Consider the following 25,663-nt stretch of genomic DNA (forward strand, 5'->3'; position numbering starts at 1 on the left):
ATGGAATCTCAAGAGGCCCTGAATAGCCAAAGCAATCTTCAAAAGAAATGTAAATCTAGACACATCACAGTTCCAGACTTCAAATTCTATTACAAAGGTGATCAAAATAATCAAAATGATCAAAACAGTTTGGTACTGGCACAGAAATAGACACATAGAGCAATAGAACAGAACAGAAAACCAAGATATGAACCCAATCTTTGACAAAGCAGGAAAGAATACCCATTGGGAAAAATAATGTCCCTTCAGCAACTAGAGGTCTTTGATTTATAGTTACTATTAGTTTTGTATAAAATGTCTTCCATATATAGCAGTCTATATTAAGTTGATGGTCCCTGAAGTTTGAACCCGTTTTTACTTCTTCCTCCCCATACACATTTTAGGCATATGGTGTCATATTTTATATCCTTTTATTTTGTGAATACTTTGATTTTTTCTAGAAATATTTATTTTTACTGCTTTTTTGTTTCATACTTTTCATACTGCCACTTTGGGTCTTTCCTTTCCACTCAGAGTATTCCCTTTAATATTTCTTTTAGGGCTGGTTTAGTGGTCATGGAATCTTTTAGCTTTTGTTTTTCTGGGAAACTCTATTTCTCCTTTTGTTCTCAATGATAGTCTTGCTGGATAGAAATTCTTAACTGCAGATTTTTCCCTTTCAGAACTCTGATTGTATCATGTCACTCTCTTCTGGCTTGCAAATTTCTCCTGAAAAATCTGCTTAAAACCTTATTATGGAGTTTCCCTTGTGTGTAGTTGTCTTCTTTTCTCTTGCTGATTTTAAAATTTTTTCTTTATCACTACTTTTTTGCCATCGTAATTACTATGTGTCTTGGTGTGGACCCCCTTTCATTGATTTTGTTGGGGGGTCTCTGTGCCTTCTGGATCTGGATATGTTTCCTTCACTAGATTAGGGATGTTGTTAGCTATTATTTCTTCAAATAAATTTTCTTCCCCCTTTTTTCTCTCTTCTGCCTCTGCGATCTCCATAATGCAAATGTTATTATACTGGATGCAGTCACCACATTCTCTAAGTCTATTCTCATTTTGCATAATTCATTTTTCTTCCATTTGTTCAGCTTTATTACTTTGCATTACTCTGGATTCTAGTTCATCAATTTATTCTGCTTCTTCCAGCCTGCTATTTATTCTACCAACTGTATTTTTAATTTCATTTATTCTTTTCTTCATCTCTGATTGGTTCTTTATGTTTTCTACCTCCTTCTTAAGGTCTCACTGATTTCCTTCACTCTTTTCTCAAATGCAGTGACTATCCCTATGATCATAACTTTAAATTCTCTATCACATTTTACTTATATCTTTTTCACTTAGGTGTTTTGCTATGGTTTTGTCCTGTCCTTTCATTTGTGATATATTCTTCAGTCTCCTCATTTTGCCTAACTCTCTATTTGTGTTAGGAAAGTCAACTATGTCTCTTGCTCTTGAAAGTAGTGGGCCAGACATACACTTTTTTTAAATTTTTTTTCAGTGTTCCAAGATTCATTGTTTATGCACCACACCCAGTGCTCCATGCAATATGTGCCCTCCTTAGTACCCACCACCAGGCTCACCTAACCCCGTACCCCCCTCCCCTCCAAAACCCTAATATGGAAGACACTAGGAGAAGGAAAGGAAAAATGAATTGGGGGAATCAGAGGGCGAGATGAACCATGAGAGACTGTGGACTCTTGCAGACATTCACTTTTAACTAGGTAGCACTGGTCCTCCTCCAGCAGGAGGCAGGGCTCCACAAAACTTGCAGAGGTGACAGGGGCACTCCACAAAGTGTGCACATTTGGACAGGGACACATTTTCACAAGCGTGGGCATTGTTCCTGTCCCACAGAGACGTGCAGCCACCCTGTAGGCCTGAGCCAGCCTGGGCTGCTTGTCAAAGTATGTGCAGGCAAAGGATGTACTTTTTTTTATTGTCTCTTTTTTTTACTATTAGTTTCAGGGGTAGAATTTAGTGATTCATCAGTTGCATATAACACCCAGCACTCATTACATCAAGTAATCAAGTGCCCTCCATAATGCCCATCATCTGATTATCTCTTCCCTTCACTTCCTCCCCTCCAGCAACCCTCAGTTTGTTTCCTAGAGTTCAGTGTCTCTTATGGTTTGCCTCTTTCTCAATTTTCATCTTATATTATTTTTCTTTCCTTTCAAGGGGTGCACTTTTAACAAGGTGTGCTCCTTCTCCACAGGAGTTCAGGAGAAACAGTGTTTTTAAAGTTTGCATGGGTCTTTTTAGGGAGGGTATCCAAAGCACTGGGACCGAGACAGGTCTAGCTGAAGGGGACAGAGCATAATGTGAGTTACGTAATAAGTTCTGGTGCTGCACTGATTTCTGCAGGTGGCTGTGTGTTTATAATGTCAGGATGGGGGGGAGAAATGACATCTGCCAGTTCCTTTGTTCCTGGTGAAGTCCCTGAGCAAACTCTGAGATTAGTAACCAACTCTCCCTCCTATAAGCCCCAGGTACCTTTCAAACTGCTGCTTCCAAGCTGTATTTCCACAGGCTGTTTGCTGTGCTATATCTTTAGTGGCAAGGGCTCAGTTTCCTAAAATCCTCTAGACTCTCTCACAAGCAAGCCCACTAATTTCTTTTTAAATTTCAGGCTTTAAGTCCCACTAGTTGTTAAGCACCATGAAATTTGACCCCTCTGATTTTCAAAGTCAAATGCTATGGGGATTTCTCTTCCTTTTGTAGCCTCCTCGCTGTACTAGTCTGTTTCTCACCCTTCTCCATGCCCACAGCTACCTCCTTCTAGTGGTCAGACACATGGGGTTTAGGTTCCCACCAAGTCCTCATCTTTCCTACCCTCTTTGATGTGGCCTCTTCTCTACATCTAGTTGTGGAGTTTGTTGGGCCAGTCTTTGGGGTACTTTTCTGGGTTGTTTGCTCTGATGCAAATATCATCTAGCTGTATCCATGGGATGACATGAGTTCAGGGACCTCCTACTCTGCCATTTTCCCTGGAAGTCCAATCAAAATAGACTTTAAACATTTTAAGAGAGATGAACACGTATACATTTTATAATTATACTCAAAGATGAAATTCTAAAATTGTTGCCCATAAGATCAGAACCAAAACGAAGATGCCTGCTTTCAGCACTTTTTTCAGTATTATAATGGAATTTCTAGCCACAGCAATTAGGCAAAAAAGGAATAAAATTCATTCAAATTGGAAAAGAACTAAAACTATCTCTATATGCATATAACATGATCTTATATGTAGAAAATCCTGAAGACACACACACACAACATTTAGAGCTAATAAACAAGTTCTGCAAAGTTACAGGATATAAGATCAACACAGAAAATCACTCTAATACCCATATTTTAGCAATGAATAATCTGAGAGGAAATTAATAAGACAACTTCATTTACAATAGTATCAAAATGAATAAAATACTTAGGAATAAATTTAATGAAGGAGGTACAAGACTTGTACACAAAAATCTACAAAACATTGCTGGAAGAAATTAAATGCAAATAAATGGAAAGACATCTCATGTTAATGGGTTGGAAAAGAATATTGTTAAGATGTTAATATTACTCAAAGTGACATGTGGATTCAGTGCAATTCCTATAAAAATCCCAGTGGCTCATTTTACAGAAATGGAAAAGTTTTTCCTAAAATCCATAAGGAACTGTAAGGGACTCCAAGTGGCCAAAACAATCCCAATAAAGCACAAAGTAGAAGAATTTACAATTCCCTGATATCAAAACTTACTGCAAAGCTACAGTACTCAAAACTAGCCTAATGATAAACATATATAATAAAACAGAATCGAGAGTCCATAAATATACTCTTATATTTATGGTCAATGGATTCTTGACAAGGGTACCAAGACAATTCAATGGGGAATAAAGTCTTTTTTATAAATGGTACTGGGACAACTGGATAACCACATGCAAAAGAATAAAGTTGAACTCTTTCCTTATACCAAACATGAAAATAAACTGAAAATGGATTACATATTATATGATTACATTTATGTCAAATATTCAGAATAGGTAAATCTATTGAAACAGAAGATAAATTAGTGGTTTCCAGGGACTAGAGGGAGGCAAAATGGAGAGTGACTACTAATGAATACAGGTTTTCTTATTGGATTAATAAAAATATTCTTGAATTAGATAGTGGTGGTAGGTCAATTTTGTGAATTTATTAAAAATGACAAATATTGGGGCGCCTGGGTGGCTCAGTGGGTTAAAGCCTCTGCCTTCAGCTCAGGTCATGATCCCAGGGTCCTGGGATCGAGCCCCGCATCGGGCTCTCTGCTCAGCAGGAAGCCTGCTTCCTCCTCTCTCTGCCTGTCTCTCTGCCTACTTGTGATCTCTCTCTGTCAAATAAATAAATAAAATCTTTTAAAAAATGACAAATATTTTAAAGGGTTACTTATACTGTATGTGAATTATGACATAAAAAAAAGTGATGAGAGACAAAAGCATGGAAACTTTACATACTTCAATGAATGTGTGCTCACATTCAACATGAAGGCAACAAAAGAACGGTCCCCACTGAATGGTCTCCTCTACTTTTGTAGGGAAGTAAGTGTATGGAGGATACTGTAAAGCTATTCAATCCCCTCACACATCATCTCAACAGTTTTTCCTGCTTGATGAAGTGGTTTTTGGACCAGGACTACAACAGAGCCTGTCAGATACAGGGATGATTCCCAAGCAAGAAACTAATTATACCTTTAAATCTTTATGCCAGAATTTCTAAGGGCCTTTTGGGATGGATTATACTTTCACCCTATCTTGCAAAGTTGGAATTGACAATGACTGCAGCTGTATTGCCTAGTGGTTTAGAGAGCCTACTAGTTATCTGTGTAACCCTTTTCTATACAAATGGGAATGGACTGAAAGGAAAGCACTTGCTAGACACTTACTACTGTTGCCAGCAATCTGAACCAGCACTGTCATTGAATCTTGACACTTCTTCTAAAGATGGAAAACCAATGACAAGTACAAAGAAGGAAAAATATTAGCTGAAGGTAAAAGAGTGAATAAATGGCTTATGCAACAAAGGACATCCCATATTACACTGTTTCCTCAAGGGGCTCAAAAGAAGAGAAAAATTGTCTCATCATAATCATACCAGATATCCAAGAGGGTGACAGTGTATATTTGCCCTGACCACCCCCACTTTTGGATTTTGACAAGGTTGAATGGAAGCTTGCAAAGCTGAGTGGTTTTAGTTCTCTGAGAGACATTCTGGACATATGCTATAATGAACAGGATCAGCTGTTGATGGCTGAATAAAACTTCAATAATGTGCCAGTACATTTTGCTTCCTAAATGTCAGGTTATATCTACTATAAAGGGTATCAGTTAAGAAGACACTTCCAGGAATTACTCTGCTGAACCATCAAACCATACAACTCCTGGCAGACTGATCACTATAAAACTTTAAACTTTGATCACCAAATACTTAGAAAGGTTCTGGGTTTATTATGGTCAGAATATAGCAGCTACATGCCTATGATGCCAAAGTATGCTATGGATAAATACTTAACACCCTTGTTTTAGTGGGTATAAAGCATTAAATAAAAGCTAGTTTCTGATAGGAATAGAGTAGTAGGCATTATATGGTGGGCTTAAATGCCCATGGGAAATGGCCCCACTTTGAGACAAGGAAGGCTAGGAGAGGCCTTCATGGCATACTGACAGTCAATAACATCTAGGTGTGACTACGCATATAACCTTAGTATGTGGGACCCAACATTTTAGGGACCAAAACATGTATTCTTTTTTAAAAAAGATTTGTTTATTTGTATGATGGGGGGACAGAGAGAGAGAGAGAGCATGCACCAGCATGTGGGTGCAGGGTGGGGGAACAAGGGAAAGGGAGAGAGAAACTCAAGCAGACTCTGCACCGAGCCTGGATATACCAATAAATTTTAACACTTTAGTCTCTCAATAACTGATAGAACAAACACACAGAAATATCTGTAAAGAAAGAGAAATCTTGAACAACACTATCAACTAACTTAACCTAATTGACATTTCTAGAGAACACTAAACAACAGTAGGATACACATACTTTTCAAGCACACAGGGAAGATTTACCAAAAGAGACTATATTCTGGGCCATAAAACAAATCTTAATAAAATTTTAAAGGATTCAAATCATATGAAGCATATTCTCTGAATTAAATTAGGAATCAATAATAAAAAAGAATCTAGAAAATACTATAAATTTAGAAATTAACACACTTCTAAATAACCCTAGATCAAAGGAAAAATCAAAACAGAAATGAGAAAAAGTGTTTTGCCCAAAATGAAAATGAAAACACGATATATCAAAATTTGTAGGGTACAGCTCAATCAGTATTTCTGAGGAAATGTATATCATGAAATTCTTATATTATAAAAGAAGAAGTACCCGATATCAAAATGTGGCCACCAGACCAGCAACACCAGCATTACCTGGGAACTTAGAAACTCAAGTCCTCAGGCCTTACTCCAGACCTACTAAACCAGAAATTCTAGCGGTGAGGTCCAGGTGATGCTGATGCACATTCAACTTTTGAGAAACACTGTCATACACTGTTTGAGTGTCATTTTTATGGTGCTAGGGTTTCTTTCTTCAATAAGGAATCTACACAGTTTAAACTACTTTGAAATTCATCTCATTAAAAACAATCTTGTTTTGAATAGTCTGTTAATTTCGTATCATTTAGAAAATTTCCCAGGCCCTGAGTTGTACAAGTGATTAACCCTACAAATAATGCCTCACTTGGTAAAAACATCTAAATTTCAGAAGTCATAGTTATAATTTTTCTTAAAATCTGAAGGGGGTTAAAGGAAAGACATTAGTGGGGAATATGATCCCATTGAATAATTGCTATTGCTTATAGCAGGATTTTCCTCCATGTGGGAAACAAGTGTTGTCAAATCCTAATCACATTCAGTGATGAAAAGAAACAAGACACATTATTTTTTTTTAAAGATTTTTATTTATTTGAGAGAGAGAAAGCCAGAGACAGAGCATGAGTGGAGGGGGAGAGGGAAAAGAGGGGCAGAGGGAATGGGAGATGCAGACTCCCCATTGAGCAGGGAGCCCATTGTGGGGCTCAATCCCAGGACCCTGGGATCATGACCTGAGCCAAAGAAAGACGCTTAAACGACTAAGCCACCTAGGTGCCGTGAAACAAGACAAATTAAATTTAAATGGCTAATAATATAAAAATAATTTGCTTGCAATATGGTTTTATACCTGCACTTCAATATGAACTTGTCTGATGTTCTAGACAGTTACTTCAAAATACTGAAACCCTAACAGAAGTACTAATGCAGAAGCACTGACTCCTATAGTGATAGATACCACCTTTCCAACTAATTCAATGCATCAGTCCAAGCCAAATCTGGTCTCTATCTGAAATTTCTGCTCACATTTTTCCTAGGACACTGAGTTAAAGATTTGGGCTTTACTGGGCTTCAGTTACAGCTTCTACTAATCAAGAATAAACAAATTCCACATTGTATCAAAATACTTAAATGATGGGTAATAAATGATAATAAGAACATGAAAGCAACATTTGCCATGGAAGAATTGTAATATGGATAATCTATCAATTAATCTCAGTGTTCATAATTATGACAGTTTTCAAAAATAAAGGGAGATAGGTTAGAGCTAAGATTGCAGCATACTAGGAGGACCCAAGGTTCATCTTGTCCCTCAAACACAACTATATAACTAACAAATCATTCTAAATGCCCCAGACATCAACCTGAAGACTTACAGAACGAATTGCTCAACTAAAGGGAGAGAAGAAACCACATCGAAGAAGACAGGAAGTATGGAGATTTGGTTGAGGGAAGAAACAGATCAAGGATACAGGTTGGAAGCTGTGGCTGTGGAGAAAGATGAGAGAGGAGCACACAGTGGAATGCACAAGGAGAATCCCCAAAGCCACTGACCGGGAAAACAAGAGGGGCTGATTTTCATGAGTTCTTGCAACCAGGAAGGCTTAAAGACTAACATTTTGAAGGTCAGCAGTCAGGGCTGGGATAGAGCCGCAAGGGCACTGCCTACTCCTGGAGAGAAGGTAGGCTAAAAACCCAGGGGCACATGGCATGGAAATAATGATATGAAGAACTCTTGGGGAACATGGTGGGGGTGGGGGGAAGATTATTTGACTTTTCTTGGAGTGTGTCCCTGACAGGCAGAGTTCAGGGAGATGCCTCTCTTAGTGACAAAAGAGTTGGCTGGAGTCACTTCCGTCCTTAGCTCCTCAGCATAAACACAGAGACACCTGTATAAAGCAACAGTGGTAGCAACTTGCTTATACCAGGTCCCAAACCCCTGTACCCCAGCAGTACTGCCCTTCTTGGTGAAGCCTGTCTCAGTCCCAGGGTGGCAGGCCCCCTTCCTCAGGAGACCAGCAGAAAACCCTGCAACACCACATCTCCTGACCAGAGAGGTCTTCAGTTCTAGTGGAAGCAGTAGCAGGTCTCCTTTCACAAGCAGAACAGAGCACACCTAGTTAAAACTCACCACAGTTTGGCCAAGGACTAAACACTGTCCACTGCAGGCAAGGAGAGCCTTTGCAGATGACTAGCCTGAAGGATAGAGCAGCCAAAACAAAAGAGCTACTCCCAGAAGTGCCAGGCTCTGGACACTATATGACCTCTTCTTCATAAAGCCATTCCTCTCAGGAACAGGAAACATAACTGGCTCTTTTAACACACGGAAGTTAGAGACAGGGACAAGATGCCAAGAAAGTGGGATTCATTCCAAATGAAAGAACAAGATAAGGTGACAGACAGAGATCTAAGCAGAACAGATACAAGTACCATGCCTGATGGAAAATTTCAAGCAACAATCATAAGGATACTTGCTAGGCTTGAGAAAAGACTGGACCTAATCTTACACCTAAAGGAACTACAAAAAGAACAAAAAACAAAGCCTAAAGCCAGCAGAAGGAGGGATAGTAACAAAGATTAAAATGGAAAGAAATGATACAGAAAATAAAAAACAATAGAACAGATCAATGAAACCAGGAGCTGTTTCTTCTTAAAAAAAAAAAAAACAACATAATAAAATTGATAACCCCCTGGGCAGACTTACCAAAAAGAAAAGTGAAAGGAGCCAAACTAATAAAATCACAAGTAAGAGAAGAGATATCACAACCCATACCACAAAAATCCAAACAATTCTAACAGAATATTATGAAAAAATATATGGCAAAAAGTTGGACCACCTGGAAGAAATAAATTCCTAGAAACATAAACTACCATAACTGACACAGGAACAAATAGAAAGCTTGAAAAGATGAATAACAAGCAATCAAAAAAAATTCCCAACAAACAAAAGTCCAGGGCCAGATGGTTTCCCAGGGGGAATTCTATAAAGAAGAGTTAATACCTATTCTTCTCAAACAATTTTAAAAAACAGAATTGGAAGGAAAACTTCCAAATTCATTCCATCAGGCCAGCATTACGCTGATACCAAAACCAGATAAAGACTCCACTAAAAAAGAGAATTACAGGCCAATGTCCCCAGTGAACAAGGGTACAAAAATTTTCAATAAAATACTAGAAAACTGAGGAGCACCTGGGTGGCTCAGTCAGTTAAGAGGTTACCTTCAGCTCAGGTCATGATCTCGGGGTCCTGCAACTGAGCCCCATGTTGGGCTTCCTGCTCAGCAGCTAGTCTGCTTCTCCCTCTTCCTCGGCCCCTCCCTCCTGCTTGTGCTTACTCTCTCTCAAATAAAATCTTTTAGAAAAAACACTAGGAAATCAAACCCAACTGTACATTAAAAGAATCATTCACCATGATCAAGTGGAGTTTATTCCTGGGTTGCAAGGGTGGTTCAAAAATCCCAAATCAATCAAGATGATATACCACTCTAATAAAAAAAAGGATAAGAATGATATGATCCGGGACGCCTGGGTGGCTCAGTTGGTTAAGCAGCTGCCTTCGGCTCAGGTCATGATCCCAGCGTCCTGGGATCGAGTCCCACATCGGGCTCCTTGCCCATCAGGGAGCCTGCTTCTTCCTCTGCCTCTGCCTGCCATTCTGTCTGCCTGTGCTTGCTCTCTCTCCCTCTCTCTCTCTGACAAATAAATAAATAAAATCTTTAAAAAAAAAAAAAAAGAATGATATGATCCTTTGAGTAGATTCAGGAAAATCACTTGACAAAGCACAGTGACCATTTTTTGATAAAAACCCTCAACAAAGTAGGGACTGAGGGAACATACCTCAACATCATAAAGGCTATATACAAAAAAACCCAGAGCTAATATCCTCCTCAATGGGGAAAAACTGATAGCTTTTCCTCTATGGTCAGGAACAAGACAGGGATGTCCATTCTCACCACTGTTATTTAAGATAGTACTGGAAGTTTCAGCCTCAGCAAACAGACAAGAAAAGGAAATAAAAGGCATCCAGATCAGCAAAGAAGAATTCAAATTTGCACTATCTGCACATGACATGATACCCTATATAGAAAATCCAAAAGACTCCACAAAAAAATTGCTAGAATTAATATATGAATTCAGTCAAGTCCCAGGATCCAAAATCAACATATAGAAATCTGTTGCATTTCTATACACTAATAATGAAGCAGCAGAAAGAGAAACCAAGGAATCAATCCCACTTACAATTGCAGCAAAAACCATAAGATACCTAGGAATAAACCTAACCAAAGAGGCAAAATCTGTACTCTGAGAAGTATAAAACACCGATGAAAGAAATCGAAGATGCCACAAAGAAATGGAAAGACATTCCATGCTCATGGATTGGAAGAACAAATATTGTTGAAATGTCTATACCACCCAAAGCAATCTGTACATTTAATGCAATCGCTATCAAAATAACACCAGCATTTTTCACAGAGCTAGAACAACCAATCCTAAAATTTGTATGAAACCAGAAAAGGCCCAAATAGGCAAAGCAACCTTGAAAATGAAAAGCAAGGCTGATAGCATCATAATTTCAGACTTCAAGCTGTATTACAAACTTGTATTCATCAAGACAATATGGTACCAGCATAGAAACAGACACACACACACACACATACACATATATTTGGTCATAAAAATAATGAAATCTTGCCATTTGAAATATGGGTAGAGCTAGAGAGTGTTATACTGAGCGAAATAAGTCAGAGAAAGACAAATACCATATGATTTCACTCATATGTGGAATTTAAGAAACGAGACAAATGATCATAGGGGGAAACAAAGCGAGGTAAACCGGGAAACAGACTCTTAACTATAGAGAACAAACTGATGGTTACTAGAGGGGACATGGGGTGAGGGATGGGTTAAATAGGTGATGGGGATAAAGGATGGCACTTGTGATAAGCATTGGGTGATGTATGTAAGTGTTGAATCCCTAAATTCTACACCTGAAACTAATATTACACTGTATGTTAAGTAATATACAGTGAATTTAAATAAAAACTTAAAAATAAAGGGAAAATATAATGAAGTCTTTCTAGCATTCCTAGGATCTACATTCCCCTGTACACCAGCTTTTCCTTCCTCTCCCCTAATCGTTGCTGACTTCCATCAGCTTTGGTTCTAAGATAGTGCCTGCTGTTCTTTCTGGATTTTCTGGAGCAGAGGCCCAAAACAGCTGCCTATGGGGTTGTGAGAGTATAACTATTCAAGTCATCAGCCAGAACCACTGTTAAAATGTTTAATATCAATGCAAAATGAGATCAGGATTTTACAAGCAAGTTTCAGAACACACTGATTTTTACAGCGGTTTATCTTCAGAGGCCTAAATAAGAACACATACAAATCTTAAGGAATTAAAAAATATCATGGTATTTTTAACTTTCATACATCTACAGGTGACAAGTATGTGAAAGAACTCATTTCCAAACTGAATGAAATATGCAAATTAAAAATGCAGCAATTTAATATACTGATTCGCCATGAAACTTAGCAAGAAACTGTTCTTTCCCCCATACCTCAGAAAGACCACCACAAATTCCTTTCCAGGGCATTGATGGCATTAACAGTACTCACCCCATCAGCATCCAGACAGACCTGGTTCAATCCATCTGTGTAAATTAATGTTACAGTTCTGTGGTTGGAAATGCTCACCATCTTTTTCACTGAATTATACTTGGCAAGGCACCTACCAACAATGTACACAATGGGAAGTGAGCCGTGAAGAACATAATAGCTTGACTAAAGAGCTAACCATATACCCTGGGTCTGCTAATTGAGTGAGGATATTAACAGAAATGTAAAATTTCAGGAGGCATTCTTTCTTTGCCCTCTCCAAGTTACCAGCACATATGGTACTGGGAAGTAAAGAGTAGAAGGTGATGACAGCCATATACACAAACTCTCCCTAAAAATGAAAGCAAACTAAACAAAATGCAAACTATAGTGGGCCAAAGACCAGACTCGCATTTGGGTTTTATTTGTGGCAGCAAACACCCCCCAAACTATAATTTTCAAAAATCAGGAAACAGGTTTGGGGTACCTGGGTGCCTCAGTCAGTTAAGCATCCAACTCTTGATCGCAGCACAGGTCTTGATTTCTGGGTCGTGAGGTCAAGCCCCACACTAGGCTCCATGCTGGGTGTGGAGCCTACTTTAAAAAATATTAGGTAACAGTTTCAATGCACTGAGGGATCATCAACTTGCATAAGAGTATTATTAAAATATTTTCTAAGAGTTGTGTGTGCTTCCCTGTCGAATTTAGTGCCAACAGTTAAGAAATAATCAAATAAATTAAATAAACCTCAAATATTTCCTTTTTATTATACTCTCTTCCAAAAATTACAAAACACAATTTTCTCTGCCATTCCTCAAGTGAATTAGTAAACAAGTAGAAACTCAAAACATTAACTGTAATATTACACAAGGTAATTAATTTTCCTTTGGCAACTCAGTCTGTCCCAAAGTATTTCTGTCCAAAATGTGTTGGTGCAACAGGATGAACTTCAGTAGTTAAAATTGTGATCTCTGGAAACTCCTGAATGATTGATTTGGCACCTTTAAAAAATAAAAGGAGAGTGGCTGTAATGGAATGACTTTTTGCTAATATTAGCTGGAATTCAGGAATTTTAGTCATTAGGTATAATATAGCCAGAAGACAGAAAGCAATGACCTTTAAATACCTAGTCAGACTTGATTAATCTCTTAGTTTATGTGTCTGATACCTGAAAAGTTTGACAATCATCACACACCTCCACTAGTTCACTAATAAACTCTTAGAATCAAATTGTTTCATATCCAGGATTTAAAAAATACATTCAGTTATAGAAACTTTTTCCCTGAAAAGTCTTTGTTTTGTTTCATTTTAAAGGCAGCTGGAATAGAGCGAATACAATCCTTTCCAGAAACAGGATCATATATTAAGATGATGGCTTCTCAACCAGAACACTGTGAAACAAGGGTAAAAACATCTTTGGTATGTCAGAGTGAGCTAGCTTTCAGAAGTTAGGACTCTAGCTTTGGGGGTTGCAGAGAAACCGATGAACTAGGACGCTCGCCAAACTAAAAAACCGTAGCAATGTAGCCACAAAATAAGATTTTTTTCATCTACCATGTCAAAGAATAGTATACCATTCTAATGTATGCCCTTAGAATTAATACTTACTATTGGGCAGGAAGCCCAATAATTATTTGGTTATCTCAATGTTTACAGCGCCCCCTCTGCTGTATATAAATAGATGACCAAGGAAATTGCCCTTTGTCACCATCAACACTTGAATTACAGGTGAATTTTTATTATGAAATGACAAAATAAGCAATGGCCTGCAGAAAGCAGCCCTCCCAAGTGCATACACTGTGGCCCCTTCAAGGTTGGCGGAGACTCAAAACCTTTGGAAATGAGGAAACACCCTAACTAGAAGCCACATATTTCTCTTTCTTTTCAATTAGGAAACAAATACAAATTCAATGTCAAACATTTGGAAAATACAAAAAAAGCTTAAAAAAATAAAATGAATTGCTTAGAGTCCCCAAATCCTATGATAACCACCATTAACATAGTATGTATCTTAAAATGAAAATTGAAATAGTACTGGGCATCTGTCTAGCCTCTCAGGCTAAGCAAAGACTTATCAGGTTCTATGTTAAATCCAAGTCTGATTTTGGTAGTCATAAGAGTCATAACTTGCATAAGTCATCTCTAAACTTGGTGGTAGCATTTAATGTGATTCTAATGCTGTTATTTTTTGACATACTTTCTTAAGTTCACATATAGCTTTTTTGATGTTATTAAACATTTTTCAAAAACATGATTTAAAAGTTATATAATATTACATCCTTTGAATATATATTTATTTAATCATTTCTTTATTATAAGTCGTTTACATATTTCAAGTTTTTTCTTACACTAAAAATAACTCTGCAGTGAATATCCTAAGGGCTAAATTTCTACATGCACATATGATTATTTTCTTAGGATACTTTCACAATTGTCCTAGATTATATGGCAAAAAACTAGGGCCTTAGCTTCCAAAGGAAATGGAGAACACACAGTTCTACCTTTTATGCCCTCTGAGCAGAAGCAGAACTTAGAAAACTTCTGCTCTTCGCTACACGCTGCAAAGTTTATGCAGCAAGACCAGAGGGCTAACAGGAACCTTAAGTTTCTTGCTGTTTGGGAGCAGTTCTCAGGCTCAGGTGAGAAGTCAGGAGAAACAGGGACACTTCAGCCACGTGCAGGCTCTACCCAAACAGGGATACCAGGAAAACAATTACAATCCCCTTCAAAGGGGTTAGTTCATACTTTCCATTTGAATTTGAACATTAGACTGGTATAAAAATACTTTATCACTAAGTTTAGAGATGATAAACAAAAGTTATAAACTACCAAAATTCAATTTAGATTTAACGTGAAAGTAGAAATGAACTTTTCTTCACAATGAGAGTCTGGACAGATACATACCTTCCCAACCCATGACTATCTGGAGCCCCAGACATGTTGAACTCACCATGAGGAGTAGAGAACAGACTGAGTAGGATGATAACACTGGGTTGAACTCCATGTTCTATAAGAACCTTTACAGCTTCAATTACAGTATTTCCAGTGCCTGAAATCAAATGACAACCAAATGCATTAGCAACTTGAACATTTATCTCAAAACGTCTTTGAAGTTTCTTTGAAGTAGAGGCAGTTTGGTAATCCAACATAAGGCACTAGGCAAAGCTTCATTTGAAGGTGCCTGCTCTTTATCAATGACGTCCTCTTTTCTTTTTTTTTTTAAGATTTTTATTTATCTATTTTTAAATTTATCTCTTTTTTTATTTCCAAGAGAGAGAGAGAGGAGTCTGATGCTGAGCTTGATCTCAAGACCCTGAGATCATGACCTGCACCGAAACCAAGAGTTGGACGCTTAAGAGACTGAGCTACCCAGGCACCCCATCCATGATGTTATTTTCAATAATGGACATGACACACATACTTTTAAGTTTTCAAATGTACAACAAACCCTAAATTCATTCAGTATTTGAGATACCAATTTGACACTCAACCTCCACCACCAACCCTGGGAGACAATACCGTGTGCGATCTGAATAAGCTTATAAATCAGAATAGGAGAAAATAATATTACTTTCAGAAAGGATAAATCCTTGAGAAATTCATTGCTACATTAATTGGGCTACAGAAGGGACATATTTCAATATATTTTTTGTGTCTGTATACTTTGCCTCATTAGATCCTTTGCTTCACTGTTTTCACTCATTTTAAAACAAAAGCTCTTTGGAGCTACTAAAGTTTATTTAGACAATGTATAAGCTCTTATTACACAATAGAAATTCCCTGGAGAACTGCCCAGGGCAACTCCAAATGCAAGTGAGAAAAACACATTTAGAAATGGTTTTGCCTTTATATAAGGGTACCTAAATGGCAGTCACTAAGTTGAACTGATTTAAACCCTAAGCAAAGTATACAAATTAAATTCCAGCCACTCACTGAGAATTGGATACATCAGAAGGACTTTTCTCCGGTAAATGTCTGGGGGGAACTTGGCATAATACACTTTGGCTCTTTGTGTCTCTTCATCACTCTGAATCAGGATCTTTCCAATTCGTATGGATCGACAACAGTCTCGTAAACCTTGTTCCATTGCCTCACCTTGAAGAAGGAAAATTTTAAAAAAGGCGGGGGATAGAATTAAAGTCCAAAAACAGACCAAAGCAGAGTGTGTGACTATTATTAATACAAGAAGGACATTGTCAAGATGGGAGCAATTCTTCTTAAGCTAAGAGCTTTTATTTCTGATATGCTCTTATTTTATACTTAGTGCAGGTCAATTAAACCAGATTAAGTCCTGGTCAATGAAAGTAGGATAAGCTAGTTTTATTGCTCACTTTCAAGTTTTAGGGATGTCACACTTCCATGAATACAAAAAATACAGTGTTTTGTTAGGCTGCTCCCTGAGCTTTTCCAATTGTCAGGATCATTTTATTCCTATTATTTTAAGGAAGGCTTTAAACCACTTCAACCTGTTATTTTCATCTGAAAAAACAATACAGAAGATTTATGGAGGAATTGGGTTACAGATCAAGGTGACATTAGGAGATATCACTGCACCCCAGCAATGAATTCAATGGAGAAGTTTGCCAGCAAACAGTGAAATAAGTATACTGTTCCCTCCCTTCCCCCCAAGAACCATAACCAACACTACTACTAACCTCTTGGTTTCTGAACAGCTATTTTTTAGTCTAAATTCCTTTTAGGAAGTGTTTGCCAAAAGTGAATCATTCTCGTACCACCTTCCAGATTTTAGGTTATATCAGAATTCTATCTGTACTGTTACTTAATATTTTTCTTTAACTATTTTCATTTACACCTATTTTAAGAGGAAAGTTTCTATCATTGGTGTAAACATAAAAAATAGTTTCTAATCTATATGAAAATCAATCAATAGCAAATAATGTTAAAAAAGAACCCTTGTCTCTGCACTACCCCAAGGTCATCTGCCATATTCTAGGGGTTTGAGAATGCTGCCTTTAGGGCAGGAACTAGACTAAAATAGAAGAAAAAAATGCCTTAAAAGCCCATCTCCATTGTCTTCACCAGTTTTAAAAGGTTAAATAACATTGTCCTGAAAATCCTTTTATTGCTTAAAAGCAACATTCTTTAAAAAAGTGAACTTACAGCTCCTATTCTACTTGACATATTCAACTGTTCACAAACAGAAATTCACAGCCAGAGAAAAGGCAATGTTTACATGGGGAAAAAAAATCCATCTGTCTCCAGTGCAAGCAAGCAAGTGAGGCTTCCACTGAATCTTGGATCTTATGCAAAAATTTAGTTAGTTAGTTACCAAATGGAAGTAATCATCCCCATGGAACAGGTAGACATACTAATTATAGGCATGTGATTTTGTTGCACAAAGATTGATTTAAAAGAGTAATCATTTGGACTCAAACACAAATACAACATTTATAATACCAGCAACTGGAAATACCTAGAGTTAATAACAGATAAGTGTTTTTGCTATATGGCCACATACACTGTGGAGGCCAAGAAAAACAAGGCTGTACCCACCTCGAGTCTAGCCCTAACATAAGTACAGCCATCTTGGCAAAGCAAAAGTTGGCACCTTGCACCCCCTCTCCACCCGCTCCCCTCCCCTCAGTAGTTTGTGTGACATTCCTCAGCCACCCCTGGCTGCCCTAAAAGAAAAACAAATAGTTAACTTGCAGAGATCACAATCCTTCAAGACAGGAGTCTCCCTCGGTTTACAAATGTCATAGTGATTCACAACAAAGAAGCCATCTTCTCAATAGCCCAATTTCAAGAGACAAATACCTCAGTTCCTTAAGCCCTAATGTCGCCCTCCCCACCATAAAACTGAAGGAGGCTGAGGCAGAAGGAAATGTAAATAAAGTTAAATTTCTTCTAAACCTAAATCTCACTAACAAGGACACTTGATGGGAGAAATGTGAAACTTTATCTCTAAACCTCCAAGATAATGTCAGCAATCATTCCCAAGCATATGACCCACTGATATACATCTAAAGGGTCTCACGAGAAGATTTTTATTACTGGTAATGAATAACCTTTACCCCAGACAATAGCTAGCCCCTCAAGGTCCTGGAGACCTCACTTCCAAAATTCCTTAGAGATTTACATCATCCATAACCCCCTTTTGTCCTCACCCACTGCTGAGTCTACCCCTACTCTGCTTTTTAAAAACCCTGACTGTAATCTGGCTCGGGGTCCAAGTCCCTACTCCGCTGTGTCGGGTATACTTGGGCCCAAGCTTAAGCTTGCTGAATAAACCCTCGTGTGATTGCATCGGTGCTTGGCTCCTTGGTGGCCTCTCGGACACTAAAACTTGGGCATAACAACACATCAAATATAAAACTAAAAACACTGAATAAGTCATTCAGGCCATCTCCTGATCAGGTAGGACTGTTCCCTACAGAAGAAATTAAAAAAAAAAAAAAAACTTTTCTCCAGTCAGGTATTCAAAGTTCCACAGGCCCAAATTTGTGCCATATTCCATCAGTCTTCAAGCTGCCCTGTTCTCCCCAAGACAGTACCATCTCATCCTCCTATCCTACCCTGAATTTCTCTGAAAGCAGGCTTGCCCGTGGGGACAGGCCACGTAGAGTAGATGCTCTGCAGTTAAAATTAGTCAAACTCAGCAACATGCAGGCCATGATCCAAGGCACCGTGAGGATAGACAACATAGGTGGTGAGATTTAAGTCAAGTCAGGCTGCAATTATGACAGACAAGCCCACCTCTCTCCTGGAAAACGACTGTTTCTATGCATGCAAAGAAACAAGAATCGCATATATGCAAACCTACCGCTTCTCATTATGCTGACCCCACAATTTCCCTTCTCAAATTTCACTCCTTCATACTTGTACCCTGTTGGGGAATAAAATCAAAGAATTTATCTCTCATTATGGGAACAATCCACTTATTTTTAATGTGTCTGTAGTTTAAAGCCAATGGGTACAAAGCAACCCTTGTCTAGACATTCTGTATAACCTCTTAGGTTCCCTCTGAAAGTAATGAGAAGGCATGATTTTTCAATTATTTCTTAATTCTTCATAAGAAACCTGTGGAGATAATTGGGAGACACAGGCTCCGTTGAGTAGGAATAGGACTTATGATGGCATGATATTCACACACACATTCCTCAAATTGAATTCAGAGAGGAATCACTGCACTCTGAACACTATAAACATCATCAATTCAAACTGGGAGCTCACTGTGATGCACAGGAGAGAGCCTCCTCATTCCACCCCTTTTATGAGCTCCTATTCTGCCTTAAAAAGCAGGAGACAAAGGCTGAGGTTGTTACCAAGACTTGCTCAATCCTTGGTGCCATCCTGAATTGGATCAATTATGATGCAACAAGCTCAGCCCCTAATTTTCATAAAGTCAACCTTTGAATAGAACAGCTTCCATTATTTACTAGAGAACAAAATCGGAATTTTAAATCTCTGAAATAGGGATCTTCAGCTGTGTTCTATTAAAGTAAAACAAAGTACTCTCTCCAGATGTCATCATTTTTAGTTTCCTTTGTCTTTTTTACTTCTCATTCTTTTACTTGGAGTCTCAATGCCAAACCAACCTACCCATTTATTAACACCAGCAGCTTCCCCACAGAGGTGAAGATAAGCTGCTAGCCATTCTTAACTCTGGTCCCAATGGGCTGTCATCAAAGGCAACACCTGCATGCTAAAGAATATTTATTAACCTTTAACTTGAATTGACAAGCAAGCCATTAACAAAAAGTCACCCATATAAATTTCTTTACTAAACATCTCTGAGTTTATTAAGTGTTTAAAAGAACAGCTCCACCTAGACTCCTCATTTTGGATACTGATTTCTCAGATCGCTTTTTTTCCCATTTCCCCCTAATTTCCAGAACTTTCAGGACAAGAATCTGAGAGTAACAACCCTTGTTACCTGTTGGAGTGGTTACCATGCATTCTTTATATGGCAGCTGATTCAATCCCTCTTCCACAACCAGTCTGATCTAAAGAGTCAAAAGAAGAAGTTGAGAACCTGCTAGGTCTAGTGTTAGCTGTTAGCTTTATGAGCTGAACACTAGGCACAAAGTCAGTAACACAACAGGCAAGGGAGGTAGGTAGGGGGCCCCCTAACACAAGTTAGATGCAGAAACAGATCCAAATGCTAGGCTGCTTGCTGGTAAGTATCAAACCTCGGGTAGGCGCATGATTGCCACCAAAAGGCTCAAGTATGTCTTCTGATACTAATTCACTTAGGCCAGCCGATATCACAAGAGATGCGGAACTACAAGTGACAAGAGTCATCCTTGGAAGCAACAGACTTCCTTTTTGAATTTTTTAAAAATTTAATTATGTTCTGTTAGTCACCATTCAGTACACCATTAGTTTTTGATGTAGTGTGCCATGATTCATTGTTTGCATATAACACCCAGTGCTCCTCACAATCCATGCTTTCCTTAATACCCATCACCAGGCTCACCCATCCCCCCAACCCTCTGCCCTCTAAAACCCTCAGTTTGTTTCCTGGAGTCCATACTCTCTTGTGGTTCATCTCCCCCTCTGACTCTCCCGCCCTTCATTTTTTTCCTTCCTTCTCCTAATGTCCTCCATGCTATTCCTTATGTTCCTTCTGATAACTCTGAAAATAGTGCCCACTGGGAACTTCTCTGCCTTGTTTAGTACTTTGAAATTAAGCTGGATTCTTTTTAACAAAGGCTTGCCATAATGCAAATAAAACCTGAAACTTCTCAGGAGGAAATAAATGAATGGATGGGGCTGGATCAATTTCCTGAGCTTGAAGTAGGAGCCAGTAGTATGCCCTGGGGCTTCTCAGCTTAAAAAAAAGGCTCCTAATGATCTTATTGTGTGGTACAGAGGAAAGAATCCATCAGAGCTACTAGGAATAGCCTCCAAAACCCAAATATGATACTCCTATGAGCACCTAGAGCCCACCACAATTAAGATAGTGTCTGCAATGCACATTTTCTCTAATCAATACTACACTATTGATTAAGAATTAGGAACAGCAGGGAGAAACACCATGTTCTATCACTACAACACAACACCTTGCTGCCATTAAAATGATCAATGCTAAATGGGCCAGCACTTTGTCAGCCTGAAACACCAAAGAGCCCAGGAACCTGATGAATACTGTGTATGTATGCACACTCATCTCTAGCCACCACCTTCTGTGGAGGTGAAGGTTTCTCAGGTGTGAGCTGAAGGGAAGAAAAGGATCCTTTTCTTTGGATAGCTGAGATCTCTTAGTAACACTTTTTTTTAAAGATTTGTATATTTCTTAGAGAGAGAGAGAGAGAGAGTTTGGGGGAGACAGCGGACAAAGGACAGTCTCAAGCAGACTCCCTGCTGAGCGTGGAGCTTGAGGTAGGACTTGATCTCATGGACCTGAGATCACGACCTGAGCCAAAATCAAGAGTTAGGCACTTAATGGACACCTGAACCACCCAGGTGCCCCTCCCAGGAACACTCTCCTAAAGAGTCTTGCCTCCTGCCAGTCTCCTGCAACTCTGGGACAGAAATTAGTATGTCCAAGCCTTATGGGAGAACATAAAACCAGCAGAAGGATGACTAAATATAACGAACTCAAGATCTGAGTGCCAGGGAAGCCAATCCTGACAAATCCAGGATAGAATTAATGTCAACTATAATGGGACCCTTGTGCTAGAACAGTGTACAAGAAATCCTCAATACCAGAAACCTAAATAGCTCCAGTCCCTACCACAACCACAAAAGACCCTCTACACACTCTCCTGGTATCAGAACCTTCAAAGCCAACTGAAGAGAACAGAGAGGTCCAAACTGACATTGCCTCATGTCAATTGTCATGGGTCCTCATTACATGATTTGATTAAGATATAACGCCTGCCCTTTCAAGCAAGCATTTTACAATAACCATGAACTTAACTCCTACCTTCCACAGACAAAAGGCAAAGAAAGCAAAAGAAAGAGGAACCATTTTTGACTAATGAACACCAACATTTGTTTTCTCCACAACAGCCAATGACAGAAGTTCCTTCCTCCTTGAACCCCTTCCTTTGGTTTGATAAAAGCATAAAGACAGAATGACCTAACTATAACTCCAGGAGTGCCAACTACACCGACCTTGATGCAGTCCAAGTGTTATTACTGCCTCTGGAAGCTCAAATGATTGTAAATAGAAGTGACCTCTGAACTAGGAATACTTAAGGCCACAAGCCCAAAAGGAGCTGCCCATACTCCTTTGGAATTAATATTTCCTGAGGGAAAATCAAAATGAAAAGTTTCATGCCTTCCCCCCCAACATTCCCTTTAATAATCTATCTTTTATTCTCTTATTACACCTGTGAGGTTAAGAAGCCACTTTTTTCTTTCTCAAACTAAATACTGACAACAGCATTTCAAATGTAAACTCCATGAAATCAGGGACAATGTCTGTATTCTGGACTGCTTTATCTCCTCCCTCTGTAACACAGCCCAGCCAAGGGCCTGACTAGAGTTCAGTATATATTTCATCAATGATGAATAATGAATAGCGACAGCAGAAAATGTATCAACCTTATTCCAAGCCCTGAGCACACTTAGATGTAAACACAAAAAGGAAATGCAGTGCTTTACCTGAAAACAACCCAAATCGGCCTGAGACCCTCTCAGACCTCACCAGCTAAACTGAACTGGGCTTATCAGAAAGGATGAACACTGACCATTGACATCGACATGCATGGAACTGGAGGGTATTATGCTGAGTGAAATCAGTCAAGCAGAGAAAGATAATTATCATATGCTTTTACTCTTTTGTGTGGAATATTAAGAAACAGCACAGAGGATCATAGGGAAATGGAGGCAAAACTGAATGGGAAGTCATCAGAGAGGGAAACAAACCATTAGAGACTCTTAACCAGAGGAAACAAACTGAGGGTTGCTGGAGGAGAGGTTGGGGAGATGGGGTAACTGGGCGATGGGCATTAAGGAGGGCACATGATGGGCTGAGCACTGGGTGTTGTATACACCTGATGAATTACTGAACTCTACATCTGAAACTAATGATGTACTATATGTTGGCTAATTGAATTCAAATTAAAAAAAAATTTTAATTCAAATAAGTTTTCCTTCACAGATTTAAAATAAATAAATTAATTAACTGAATTGGGCTTGGCCAATCCTTAACAGGAAGTCCCTGAGGGAAGCATACACAGTCCAACTTAGCATTTCGCACATGAGGATAGTACAGAAAAGGCAAAATAAATATCCCCCTGAGGTAAGTTACAAGAGGGGGTATTAGTGTTTCTGTATTAAATGAATTATCACAAGGGTAACTACTAGATCTCCTTACATCTTTGGTTTTCTTTTAATGTACTTTCTTTTAATGTACTTTCACTGCCCAAAGATGACATATTTAAGGGTTGCCAAGATCTACCTGAGAGGTAGAAGTACCTCAGAATGAACTCAGAATGAGTTCATGGGCAATGCTTTTGAGGTGAAAGGGACTGAGGCACAGCTTTAATGAAAGGGTAGAATCAATACTTCAGAAGCCTGCCAGGATGATGACTACTTGGCATGATCTCTCTAACCCCCCAGAATTCTCTAGAACAAAAATGTCACTTGGCCTACTGTGATTATATCACTAGGAACAATGAAACAAAAATGGAAAGTCTCCACCTACCAGACGATCCGCAGAAAACATGAAGTCCCCTCTACTGGCTGTCCTAGAAAGAAAGTAGTATAAATTTTAGTCCAGATTAGAGCTTTAAGGGAAAATATTACTTAACACATATAGTAACAATGCTATTAAGACCTATCACATACTAAAGGCCTAAAAGATAACATGTACAAACTATCACTGAAGCAAGATATTTTTCACTAGAATACAGGAACTTAAATGGAATGACATCCTACTTAATGCTGTCTATAATGCACTCCATACTTAATGCTGTCTATAAAGCACCTTAAAATTTCAACAGAGGCAGGACACCTGGGTGGCTCAGTGGTTAAGCATCTGCCTTCAGCTCAGGTCATGAACCTGGAGTCCTGGGATTGAGGCCCCCCTCAGGCTCCCTGCTCAGCGGGGAACGTGCTTCTCCCTCTCCCTGTGCTTCTCCCTCTCCCTCTGCTCCCCTGCTCCTGTGCACACATGCAAGCTCTCTTTCTCTCTTTCTCTCAAATAAATAAATAAAATCTTAAAAAAAAAACCTACTAGAAGAATTCTCTAGTGTGCTGGAAGATGTCCTCCCCTGGGAAAATCACAACTTCAATTTCCACAGCAGAAATTGCCATATGATCACTCTCTCCTACTTCTTTTTATTCCAAATAAACTTGATAGATCCCCCACCTTTTATTGACAAAAACCATTTTTAACAACTACACACGTGCACACAGTGTGTACAAAGATTCACTTATAAAGCTTTTCTAAAAAGGTCTGAAAATTACATCAGGTGCCTAATATTATAAATATATTACTGCCATCTTTCCCACAGGTCACTATCTTTTAAAAAATTCCTTGGTACCAAGTATTAAGCACTTTTGGTGCATTATCTGATCTATTCCTCACACAACCTTAAGAGGTAGATTCCATTGTAAGGGCCTACTTAGCCAGAGTGACTCCATCTTGGTTAAATAGCCCATTTTGTTGTTTATGCAGTAAACTTAGATTGACCCTGCCCACCCCAGAGGAATTTACTTAGAAACAAGTCTGGGAAACCAGTAAAATATGGCTGACCAGCCCCTGATAACAGAGCCCATATACCAGGACGTGTCAGGTCAGGGGGAGATAACAGAACCCAGAATGCAAGGATGAGTCAAGCCAGGTGGAGGCATCCAATCAGTAAAGCACCTCCCTAACCACCAAAGAATGTGGGCCCCGCCTTTTAGGCACCTTTTGGGCGCCAATTCTGACCAGAGTGATAGGCTAGTTCAAATAGCTACTATAGGGTGAATTGTAATTCAATTGGCCACCTCTGTGTGGCCAGGCTCAACCACATGGCCTTTGCTCTGTAAAAGTTAAGTCTGTGAGGCTGGGAGGGGTTGCCTTCTCTGTAAGAGGCGGCCCCGACTGGTCGGTTTGATTCTCAGTGCTGGCGCAAAATAAAACTTTGCTTGACCTTCACTTTGTATCAGTCTCGCTCCTTTGATCACGGACCCAGCAATGGGGGCTCGTCCGGGATTAAACGACAAGAACTGAGCCAGCATCAGAATTTCTGGGAAAAGCCTCCGGAGGCAAGATCTCAAGATTTTATTCTGTGAGATCCAGTCTGTCTGTCTGGTTGTGGAGCTCCAGGGTATGGCCCATCCCTCTTCTGGTAGATTGCCAGGGGTTTGAGTCCCCCTAGGCATTCAGGGGACCTAGAAAATCCCCACCAGCCGGTGTTTGTAGGGGACCGAGAAGATCCCCACCGGCTGCTGGGTCTGTGGTTGTCTTTGCCCTGTCTTTTTGTTGTCTGTTGTGTTGCTCGTTTGTAGGGGACAGAGAAAATCCCCACCAGTGAATGTTTTTAGGGGACCGAGAAAATCCCCACCAGCAAGTGTTTGCAGGGGACCGAGAAAATCCCCACCGGCGGCAGGTTCTGGGTAGGGGCCGCTGGGTCTGCGGTTGTCTTTGTCTTGTCTTTTTGTTGTCTGTTATGTTGTTTGTTGTGCTTGAAGAAATGGGGCAAGCAGAGAGTAAGGGGACTATGACTTTCATCTCTCCGTTCCTCCTAATAGGTGTGGGGCTTCTCCCTCACTCATTTCA

General features: G+C 39.2%; 1 protein-coding gene across 1 annotated transcript in view; it reads right to left on the bottom strand.

Annotated features, from left to right (window-relative positions):
* Positions 1–11,656: 11,656 nt before the first annotated feature.
* LOC111160925 (uracil phosphoribosyltransferase homolog) overlaps positions 11,657–25,663 on the bottom strand; it is a 34,929-nt gene continuing 20,922 nt past the window's right edge. The window contains 6 exon segments of the mRNA XM_022524316.1: positions 11,657–12,980; positions 14,930–15,028; positions 15,913–16,074; positions 18,764–18,826; positions 19,877–19,946; positions 23,600–23,642. Of these exon segments, the coding sequence (XP_022380024.1) occupies positions 12,874–12,980; positions 14,930–15,028; positions 15,913–16,074; positions 18,764–18,826; positions 19,877–19,946; positions 23,600–23,642 (544 nt within the window). The 3' untranslated portion in view covers positions 11,657–12,873.

This window comes from Enhydra lutris, unplaced genomic scaffold (assembly GCF_002288905.1).
Source record: "Enhydra lutris kenyoni isolate GAN:26980312 unplaced genomic scaffold, ASM228890v2 scaffoldscaffold79, whole genome shotgun sequence".
Classification (NCBI taxonomy): domain Eukaryota; kingdom Metazoa; phylum Chordata; class Mammalia; order Carnivora; family Mustelidae; genus Enhydra; species Enhydra lutris.